Source organism: Chrysochloris asiatica, unplaced genomic scaffold, assembly GCF_000296735.1.
Source record: "Chrysochloris asiatica unplaced genomic scaffold, ChrAsi1.0 scaffold00109, whole genome shotgun sequence".
In the NCBI taxonomy this organism is placed as follows: domain Eukaryota; kingdom Metazoa; phylum Chordata; class Mammalia; order Afrosoricida; family Chrysochloridae; genus Chrysochloris; species Chrysochloris asiatica.
The window spans coordinates 5,010,573-5,022,525 of record NW_006408627.1 but is presented as its reverse complement, the minus strand read 5'-3'; the positions used below and the strand labels follow the sequence as shown (position 1 = coordinate 5,022,525).

The window sequence follows — 11,953 nt, the reverse complement described above, 5'->3', positions numbered from 1 at the left end:
CTACCAGACCTCCTCAGTACATTAATAGGGAGAGTCCTGGTGTGGCGCTGTGGGTTAATGTGCCAGACTGCAAAGCCATTTGAACTGCAAAGTCGGCAGTTCAAGTTCACCAGCTGCTCCTCGGAAACCCTATACAGGGTCGCTATGGGTCAGAACTGACTCAATGACACTTAACAACAACAATAACAAACCAGAAATTCAAGCCAGATTCAGAAGAGGACATGGAATGAAGGATATCATTGCTGAAGTTAGATGGAGCTTGGGTGAAAGCAGAGAAGAATTGAAAGATGTTTAGTTGTACTTTATTAACTATGCAAAGGCATTCACCTGTGTGGATCATAACAAACACTGTGAAGAATGAGAATTCCACAACAGTTCCTTGTGTTCATGAGGATAAGAGGCAGCAATTCCAAGAGAACAAGGAGATACTGCATAGCTTAAAATCAGGAAAGGTGTGTACTAGGGTTGTATCCTTTCATCATATTAATCTGTATGCTGAGAAAATAATCTGAGAAGGTGGACTATGGGTAACATTGCAAAGAATGGGAATTCCAGAATAGTTAATTGGCTCATGCAGGACCTATATATAAACAAAGAGGCAGTCATTCAAACAGGACAAGGGGATACTGCTTGATTTAAAATAAGGAAAAGTGTTTGTCAGTGTTGTATCCTCTCACCATACTTATTCAATCTGTGTGCTGAGCAAATAATCTGAGATGCTGGACTATATGAAGAAGAATGCGGCATCAGGGCTTGAGGAAGATTTATTAACAACCTGTGACATGTAGATAACACAGTGCTAAAATCCAAGAGGACTTGAAGCACTTGCTGATGGAAAGCAAATAATACAGTCTTCAGTATGAACTATAATTCAATGTAAAGAAAACAAAAATCCTCACAACTGGACTAATAAACAGCATCCATCAAATAAACAACTCCATGATAAATGGAAAAAAAGATTTTATTTCACTTGGATCCACAATCAATATTCATAAAACACCAGTCAAGAAATCTAAGGACATACACTGGCCAAATTTGCAGCAAAATACCTCTTAAAGTATTAAAGATTTCACTTTGAGGATTTCACTTTGCCTGCCCTAAACCATGGTATTTTCATATGCATGTGAAAATTAGACATTTAATTAAGAAGACTGGAGAAGAATTGATGCATTTCAATTATGGCACTGGCAAAACACACACACACACACACACACACACACACATACACACACACACTTTTGAAAGTACCTTGTCCTGCTAGAAGAACAAAAAATCTGTTTTGGAAGAGGTACACACAAAATGCTCTTTAGAAGCAAGGATGCAGTTACTTCATCTTAGGGCACTTTGGACAGGTTATCAGTAGGGACTAGTCCCTGGAAACAGATATCAGCCTTGGGAAAGTAGAGGATCGGCAAAAAAAGAGGATGATTCTCAAGGAGATGAACTGACAGTGTCAGGAAAAATGGGATCAAATATAAGGACAATAATGAAGATGGGGCGAGACTAGGTAATGTTTCATTCTGTTGTGCATAGATTTGCTATGAGTGGGAGCTGACTTGAAGGCATTTTAACTACAATTATGCATAGCATAAAATTATGCTAATTTCATGGTCAGCAGTTTGAAACTACCAGCGGTTCCTCAGGAGAAAGATGAGGCTTTCTGGTCCCATAAAGATTTACAGACCCTTATACAGGGTCGCTGTAAGTTAGAAAGCAACTCCATGGCACATCACCACTACCACTACCACCAACTATAATTAAAATGAAAAAAATAAATAAAAACATTTGAAATCCAGAACCATGAATGATGGTTACAGTGTCAACAACTATCAGTGTTAATATTCAGTTTGATTCTATACTCTATATTCATTTTGGAAAATGCTGATGCATAGACATTTCACAAAGGACTACTATTAAAAAGATTAAGTGAGTAACTGAGTTATGCGAATAGTTAGGCACTTAACTACTAACTGAAAATGTGGTAGTTTCAGTTCACCCAGAAGCACCACGGGTAATCTACACCTGAAAAATGAACCATTGAAAACTATGTGAAACACAGTTCTGCTCGGATACACACAGGGTCAGCATGAGTTGATTCTATTCCATGGCAACTTGTTCGTTCATTTGTTTTTAAAATCTTACCTAGCAATATATAAACAAAAAACAAAACAAAACAAAACAAAAAAAAACTTCTTCAATTAAACAAAATGGCAGGAGAAGTTTGATTCTTCTGAGCATTATTTTTAATGTGATTGTTGAAAGCTAAAATGTACTGATTTAAATGTAAATTTCAGCCAAGTATTTGCATGATCTTTGAAGTATATTCTACAGGGTAAAATTGAAAACCAGTAAACTACTCGAGTATGCCTTCAGGCTCAGATATTTGAAGATTCATGCACAATTTTTCTCAGTACCACTGTGACCATTTTGAGATTCTGTGGTCACTGACTTAGAGGAAACAATTGGATGTCATTTTTTCTTGAGAAAAGGACAGGTGAAATACAAGGTAAGTAAGAGAATAGCAGACGATGAAAATAACCTTCCAACAAATATGCCTCCTTCAGCAGATAATTAAGAATTTTCCTGAACTCAGGCGACCCAGGAATCTGATGACAGAGGGAAAAAATGAGGTGACTTCTAAAGGAAGTAACAGGAAATTTGAAAAATCCCATTCCTGGGGCCTCTACAAATCCCTGGAGTTGCTAACATGCACTTGCTGATCATCTTGGTTTCATAAACCCTCTCCTTCCCCAATGAAAGATCAGGTTCAAAAATGAACAATCTGCAGACCAGTGTCATCAATGGTAAATATCAACATGCCTTCAATGGAATCTTTTGTTGTTGTTGTTGTTAAGTGCCGTCGAGTCGGTTCCGACCCATAGCGACCCTGTACAGGGTTTCCGAGGGTGTAAATCTTTACGGGAGTAGAAAGCCTCATCTTTCTCCTGCAGAGCGTCTGGTAGTTTCGAACCGCTGACCTTAAGGTTCGCAGCCCGATTCGTAACCACTACGCTACCAGAGCTCCTTAATGGAATCTTTAGTATTTTAATTTTAACTCTTCAACATTTTTCACTAAACTTTTGAAACTATTCAAAAATATGTGGCCGAAATGGTCAGTTGGTCTAATAAGCATCCAGTATGGGAAGAAACAATAAAATTTACTCTCTGAATTTAAGGTACTGATAATAAATAAAAGAGAAATAAAATAAATATGGGCATATTAAGTAGTTCACTAAATATGAATTTTAGATTCAGACAATATATATATTTTAGGTATATCTACATAAATGAACCAGGACTTATATAGTTGGACATATGCTGGCTGTAGATGAATTTCTGATTGCATATATTGTACTTTTATTTAAAAAATTATGATTGTATATTTAAAATTCTTTGATGGACCCAAATCACATCTTTTACATTTTCTTCCTCTATTTATTTCAAAAGCGTCTTTTAGCTTGATCTTTATATGGTATAATTGAACCTTTAAAAATTAGACTCTTAATTATACGGTATATAATTAAGTCTTTCAAAATTAGTACCCAAACCACAAACACTTGTCTAATCCAAATAATTTTTATTCACTCCAAAATTCATCAGTTTTTGACTGAAAGCTTTGTCATTCCTCACTCATATCAAGGGCATCTGCAAATTGGAATACCATCCAAACATTTATTGTTGTTGTAAAGTGCCATTGCATTCATTTTGATTCATAGCAACCCTGTATAGGCTTTCTGAGAAACAACTGATGGGTTTGAACCTCAGACCTTGAGGTTAATAGTCTTGTGCTTATCTTACAGCACCACACCAGGACTCTGTAGAAGTCAGTTTTTTTGTCCCTTACCTTGATATTCTTTTTATTGTTGTTAAATGCTGTAGCATAGATTCCAACTCATAGTGAACCTGTATAGGGTTCCCGAGGTGCGGTTGGTGAGCTTGAACCACTGACTTTGTGGTACAAACCGACCTTGCTTATCCTATAGCATCACACCAGGATGTTCTTAGCTAGTCTATATTTATAATTTATTTTCCATAACACCATTGTTAGTTGTTGTTAAGTAGAAGTCCCCAAATCTAAAATTTTTTAAAAATTAAAATAATCTATTTTTATATTTCAGGAGGTCTGGTAGCGTAGTGGTTACGAATCAGGCTGTGAACCACAAGGTCAGCGGTTCAAAACTACCAGACGGTCTGCGGGAGAAAGATGAGGCTTTCTACTCCCGTAAAGATTTACACCCTTGGAAACCCTGTACAGGGTCGCTATGGGTCGGAACCGACTCGACGGCACTTAACAACAACAACAACAACATTTTTATATTTCACTGTATTCATGAAAGCAGGCTGGTTAGCAATAATATTAGATCTAATTTAACAATAATGTTGAACTGTTTGCTGTTTATTATAACATCTGTCCATTTGCAAATAGGAGCTCATAAAAACACTAGCTGTGAGCAAGCATCAGATTATGCCACCTTTCTGTTTTTCCATGATTTAAACATGTACTCACCTCCTCCAAACGGTCCCCATATAACTCGGCGGATAGACTTCACCCAGTCTTCCATATCATTCTGGGTGCTCGCCATGAGGAGGTAGCTCTCATGATTTGCTGTCATCCGAACTCGATCGCCTCCTGAGGAAGACAGTAAGATATGAATGTGTACTTTGGCAGACTTGGATCATCACCTTCTTAGGAAATTCTAGGTGCATGCTTAATGTAGAGACACCATTAGCACTGGGTTCTGCCCCAGAATTGGAAATATTGACCATGGTTTCAGGATGGGTGTGGAGGTGGTGGTGGTATCTGCTTTAAAAGGAAAGACTCAATTTTCTAGGAGAAAACTGAAGAACAAATGCCATTCCCCACACAAAGCCTGGCTTTCTGTCCTAGCAACAACCCCTAGGCCTGTATTAACTCATAATCCAATCTATTTACATCAAGCTGCTGAACAGAAAAAAAAAAAAAAAAGAAGAAGAAAAGAGCATAGACAAAATGAAAGACGAGGAGTTGGAAATGTGGCTCATGCAGCTTGGATTTTAATCTAAAACAGTGCTGGACAGTCTGAGCACTGCTTAGTATATACACAGCGAGGCCATTAGGACATCATGGTTGAGTATGGTAATTCTTAAAAAGGGAAAAGAGACACATGGCACATATTAAACTAAGACCCTCCTTTAGTCCCCTGTCTTGGAGTGAAACCTCTTCTTCCCAGATCACAGCCTCAGGAGAACAAGCAAAGTAGAGGGAGGGACGAAGAAGACTTGTGTCCGGACATCCAAGATAGGCACATTAAAAACCTCAGAAGGCCCTTACATCTGAGAGTGAACTTTAGAAAACCCCTGTGGAGTCTTGCAAAAGATTGATGGGTTTTATTACTTTTTCCTAAAGAACAATACATTAACTTTAAAATTTCTTGTGATCTCTGATATCAACTTTTGGAGTCCTGATGTGGTGCTGTAGGATAAGCACTGGACTGCTAAGGACAAGGTCAGTGGTTCAAACCTACCAGTCATTCTTCAGAAACACCATACAGGGTGGTTATGAGTCGAAACTGACTCCATGATACTAACAGCAACGTATCACCTGAAATGATAAACTTTTAAAGCAGGTGGTTTAATTCCTTAAAATTTCTCATGTTGTTGCTGCTAAGTGCCATCAAGTTGGTTCCGACTCATAGCGGTCCTGTATAGGGTTTCAGTTAATCCTTCTAGAAGTGTTTGGTTTGGTCAACCTGCTGTTTTTGTTTATTTATGTGAATCTGAATAACTCATGAGGCTCTTTCAAGCTCTAAAAACAGACCCCACATTTTCTCATTCCTTCACAACCAACCAAATTCACACATTGTTCTAAAAGGTTTAGACAACTGAGTTTATGATTTCTGAATGTGATTCAAATACCCTAGACTGAGATGTCCAACTCTCTGAGCACTGACATGCCTATAGAACACAATAGAGGAGTGTAATAACTTTAAACTCACCAGTTGAGCGGTAATCATTGTGGGCAAGAAAATAGGAGGATCCAAGAGAGCACATGATGTGTGGTTGTGTTTTTTATAAGCAGGGCTAGCCTTCTCACATCATACAAAATAACTGTGTTTCGTTCTGCTGTGCATAAGGTCGCTATGAGTCAGTACCGACTCGATGGCACCTAACAGCAACAACAACAGGGAAGCATTGATACTCTTAAACCTCTAAGACTTTCCTAAATCAATCATTATCTTCAGCAATCTGTATCAGAAAAAGTAAAGGTTCAGGAGTCAGAGAAAGCTATTTGACGTTGGGAAAATGACATAGCTCTGGAATCTTTCATCCTACTTCTGAAATAATGTTGTTAAGTGCCACCAAGTCAGTTCTGACTCATAGCGACCCTGTACAGGGTTTCCAAGGAGCGGCTGGTGAGTTTGAACCACTGACTTTATGGTTCAAAGCAACTTGTGGTCCAGTGCTTATCCTACAGTGCAACACCAGGGCTCCATATATTCCCTACATAGTACAAATTTGTGAGATAAAAGAAATAACGCACATAAAAATACTGGCACTGTGATAGAGTAAAGTAGAAGTTGTGTAAAAATGAATTCCTTCTCACTTAACTGACTCACACCTCTCCCAATGCAAAAGGGGCATATTCAACTAGATTTTTCTTGTTGTTAGGTGCCATATCGACATTAAACACAACTAAATGCCACACTGCCCAGTCCTGAGGCATCCTCACAATTGTGGTTCAGCTTGGGCCCATTGGGCCCAATCTATCTCTTTGGGGGTCTACCTCTTTTTCACTGACCTTCCACTTTACCTAGCATGAGGTCCTTCTCCGGGGCCTTCCTCTTGACAATATGTCCAAAGTACGAGAGACAAAGTCTGTTCTTCCTGGCTTCTAAGGAGCATTCTTGCTGTACTTCTTCCAACACTGACTTGTTTGGGTTTTTTTTGGCAGTCCATGGTCCTTTAATCTTCTTCTCCAACACCATAACTCAAGTACATAAATTCTTCTACAGTCTTCCCTATTCATTGTCCAACTTTTTCATACATATGAAGTTATTCAAAATATGAAGTATTTCGAATAACTTGGGTCAGGCGCATCTTTCAAACTGATACCTTTGCTCTTGAACACTTTAAAAAGGTCTTGTGCAGCAGAGATGATTTCTTGACTGCTGATGTTATGAGTGTTGATACTAGATCCAAGCAAAATGAAGTGTTTGACAACTTCAATCTTTTTCTCCATTTATCATAATGTTATTTATTGGTCCCGTGGTGAGAATTTTTGTTTCCTTTACATCGAGGTGCATATTTAAGGCTGTGGTCTTTGCTCTTCATCAGTAAGCATTTTAAGTCCTCTTTGCTTTCCAAAAGAAAGGTTGTATCATTTGCATATCACAGATTGTTAGTAAATCTTCCTTCAGTCCTGATGTCACATCTTCATATAATTTAGCTTCTCAGCATACAGATTTAGTCAGGATGGTGAAAGGATACAACCCAGATATAAATTTTTACTGACTTTAATCCATTCAGTGTTCCCTTGTTTTGTTTTAATGACTGCCTCTTCCTCTATGTACACGTTCCTCATGAGTACTATTAAGTGTTCTGGAATACACATTCTCCGCAATGCTGTCCACAGCTTGACATGACCCACACAGTCAAAAGCCTTTGCATAATCAATAAAGCACAGGTAAACATCTTTCTAGTAATTTCTGCTTTCAGCCAAGATCCATCTGACGTTAGCAATGATATTCCTCATTCAGCGTTCTCATCGGAATCTGGCTTGAACCTCTGTCAGCTCCTTGTCAATGTGCTGTTGCAGCCGTTTTTTAATGAAATTTGATGAGCCTCATAACTACTCTAGTTATTAGGTGCTTGGGAATTTGTCATCTGCACACACATACAGGTGCTTTGAAATGTCATCCTGCTTTGATACAAATATGAGGGAGCATTAAAAAGTTCATGGAAAAATTTCATTTGTGTTAATTTTTCATTTTGAGGCGGTGGGCAGATGGGTGAGGGTGGGTAAGGAGTTCGGGTTAAGACTATGACTATGTCTAGTCAAGGCCCAGGACTTCATTGAGTATTAGGGTGATCTTAAGGACTAGGGTTAAGATAGTGGTAGTGGAGTGACTCAGGCTTGTTCTAGTTTTAGGGGTTACAGCTGTAACTACATTATTCATTTGAAAGTTCTGTAACTACATTATTCTCTTTTTTAAACTCTATGTTTGTTATTGTTGTGTTCAGTCTTCTAGGTTTGGTAGCGTAGTGGTAATGGATCAAGCTGAGAACCTCAGGTCAGCAGTTCGAAACTACCAGTGGTTCCACTTGAGAAAGATGAAGCTTTCTGCTCCTGTAAAGATTTACAGCCTCAGAAAGCCTGTACAGGGTCACTATGAGTCGGAACCAACTCGATGGTACTTAACAACAACAACAAGGTTTGTTTAAGAAGTTCTGGTGTGGCTTTGTGGGTTAATGCGCCAGACTGCAAAGCTGTTTGAACAACAAGGTCAGTGGTTCAAGCTAACCAGCTGCTCCTTGGAAACCCTATACAGGGTCACTATGGGTCTGAACCGACTCAACGGCACTTAACAACAACAACAACAGGTGTGTTTTAAAGTCCTGGTATGGCAGTGTGGGTTAATGCGCTGGACTACAAGGTTGGTTTGAGCTGAAAGGTTGGCAGTTCAAGCACACCAGCTGCTCCTCAGAAACTCTATACAGAGTCATGTGAGTCAGAACTGACTCAACGGTACTTAACAACAGCAACAACAAAGATTTGTTTTACTTTGAGCACTTCTAAATATGGATTGAGTTCTAGGTGATATTATCATATATGTCAGTTTCATGTTGTTGTCTGCTGTTGTTAGTTCTGTGTCCCAGGAAATCCCTTTAGTATTTTTTGTAAGGTTGGTCTGGATTTGCAAATTCTTTTTATCTCTGCTTTTCTGGATATGTCCTAATTTTGCCATCATATGATAGACAATTCTGCTGGGTACATGATTCATGACTGACAATTTTCTTCTTCTTGTAGAGTTTTATATATGGCATCCCATTGTCTTCTTGCCTTCTTAGTTTCTTGCTGAGAAATCAAGACCTTAGTCTTATTAATTATCTTTTGTAAGTGACTTCTCATTTTTCCCAAGTTTCTCTTAAGAGTTTTTCCTTATTTTTAAAGGTTTGATTATAATATATTTGGGTGATGTTCTTTTGAGGTCTATCTTGTTAGGACTTTGCTTAACTTTTTAGGTGGCGATCGTCACATCTTTCTTTATGTTAGGAAAGTTTTTTTTACCAGCAACTCTGGGACAATTTTCTCTACGGTTTGGTCTCTTCTTGTTCTGGAATTCTAATCACATGTACGTTATTGTTCTTGATAGTGCCCCACATAAATCTTAGGTTTTCTCTGGAGTTTTAATTTTTTTCTGATTGTTCCTCTTGAAAATATTGAAAGAATTATCTTCAAACACACTGATCTGCCCTTCCATTGATTGAATTCTACTTTGTGCTTTTAATGTAGTACCAATTTCTGAAGCTTTCTAATTGCTGTTTTTGTATGGTTTCCAATTTTTCATTTATTTTGCCAATGCATTCTGTATATTTTCCTGAATTCTTCCTTGATTTCATCAATCTTTCTCTCAATTTGTTGAAGGTACGTAATTTTTTGTTGTCATTAAGTGTCATGGAGTTGATTCCAACTCATAGCAACACTCTATAGGGTTTCGGGGGAGCAGTTCATGGGTTTGAACCATCAACAACTGACCTTATGTTTTTCAGCCCAGTGCTTAGCCTATAGTACCACACCAATAGATTCTTTTAAATTTCTTATCAAGTAGATCTGATTCCATTTCGGGTACTATATTTTCTGACTCTATATTTTGGTCACTTGTTTGAGGCACTCTGTCTCATTTCTTCTTCGTGTAAGCTGAAAGTGTCTGTTTTCTCAGACATTGTGGTGTCATTATATTGATATTCAATCAATGATTACAGGTTTGTGTGTTCTCAGGCACTCCCCACCTGTCTCTTGGAGGATGTGATAGAGACTGGAAGGATGTTCTCAGCTCATTGTGTAGTGTAGTGTAGTGTAGTTCACACACCACTGGAAGGACCCCAGGCAGAGGCTGCGCTGGAGACAATGCCACTGGATGCTGCGTTGGCAATGACAGGACCGGCCACACTCCGGCTACCAAGTGGGGCAAAAGAACAATGGAAGACTACCCCCTTGTCTCCCATCTGCGGCTGGGCCTGTACCTGCAAGCCCCTGTATCAGCATCCACTGGTAAAAGCTCAAGATGGCCCCACTGCTCCAAGCCATCTGTCAGCCTGCCTGTTTTTCTTCTCTCTCGCTGCTCCTGTTCAGTTTCCTGGTCCGGTCAGCACTCAGTCCACCGCTCTGTCCTTATCTTTTGAAGCATAGTGTTCAGGACGACCATCTGTGTCTCTTTCACTTGTTTTTTCCCTTTGTCTTTGTTGCAGAAGGTCTGCTCAGTGTGTCTGCCTATTCCGCCATCATACCCCACCTCCTTCAGTATTTTTTAATTCTATCTTTTTCACTAACTTTTCACAGTCCCTTCCAAACCATTACAATGCATATTAAAATTACACAATGCACATGTGTGCAAATATACCACAAACTGATAGGATATGCAATGCATATGCATATGACAAAAGAGTGGTAGAGGTGACTAAAGGACAATAGAAAAAAAATCATTTGTCATGACACAATACAAAACAATGATTCAGATCCACAGTACTGGGGAAGAAAAAAAAAAACATTTTGAAAATCAGAATATTTTAATGATTGCTTTTGCCTGAAGGGTGCTTAGCAATTCAGACAGCAATATCCGCTGTGTCACTGGAAGCCAGGAGAGACAGCCTTAGTTATGAGACTGAATGACAGCCGCTAGACTGGATCTCTGCCTAGGAGTAAGGAACAAGAGAATGATGAGCGCAACTAGCCATTATCTTCTGACTTCTCATTTGATGTTTTATCTCTGCCACAGGTGCTGTGTGTCTGGCCCTGAATCTCATTTAGACTGCCAATCACAGCTAGGAAATCCCAGGTGTGAATTACACCCATGGAGCTAGATCTTGATTCCTCAGTATATTTATAGTAAGGGAAGGGAAAAACAATGTGGAAAAGTTTCTGAGTCCTGATGGAAACAGATTCATTGCTAAGAATGTGATTAAAACAATTTGAACCATTTATAGAAATATGAAGTAGATTATTGTTGCTGTTGTTAAGTGCTGTCAAGTCAGTTCTGACTCACATGACCCTGTTTACGGTTTCCAGGGTTTGGCTGGTGGGCTTGAACTGCTCTAGGGCACACCTTACAACGCCATATCAGGACTCTATTAAAAATCTGTGTGTTCTAATTGGAGAGGTCATACTTTCTTTTGCATAACCCCATACTCCTAAGAACCTGGTACTGTTTCTTGAAATTGAAGGAGCTCAGAAACACAAGTTTGTTTTTGTTTTGTGTCCTTGAGTCCATGCCAACTCAAAGAGACTCTGTGGAGTTCCCGAGGTTGCGTGAAAACTTTTTAAGAGTGTAAAGCTTCATCTTTCTACCATGGAATGGCTGGAAGTCCAGTGCTTACCCAACAGATCCACAGTGCTCCCTAAAAAAATTTATCATATGAAATGGATGAGCACTGAACATTGGCTTTCCATCTGTTTTAATAAGATCAAACTTCACTCTTTGTTAAGACTCTATGAAATTTCTGTTCTCATTTAACCACTTGTCAAGCTAAAATGATTTCATAAACAATTATCAAAGGTAAACTATTGTAAAGTGGAGTCCTGGTGTGGCACTGTGGGTTCATACGCTGGACTGCAAAGTCGGTTTCAACCACCTGGTTGGAGGTTCAAGCTCACCAGTTCAAGCTCCTCAAAAACTCTATACATGGTTGCTATGGGTCAGAACAGACTCTACAGCACTTAATAACAATAACAGCATTGTAAGGGGCTCTGCCAGTG

General features: G+C 38.9%; 1 protein-coding gene across 3 annotated transcripts in view; it reads right to left on the bottom strand.

The window, feature by feature from the left end:
* The window catches only part of ARHGAP24 (Rho GTPase activating protein 24), a 625,449-nt gene that overhangs the window by 121,615 nt on the left and 491,881 nt on the right, over window positions 1–11,953 (bottom strand). For all 3 annotated transcript variants that reach the window (XM_006867733.1, XM_006867735.1, XM_006867736.1), the window contains one exon: window positions 4,508–4,630. In XM_006867733.1, coding sequence (XP_006867795.1) covers window positions 4,508–4,630 — 123 coding nt within the window. The remainder of the gene's footprint in view (window positions 1–4,507; window positions 4,631–11,953) is intronic.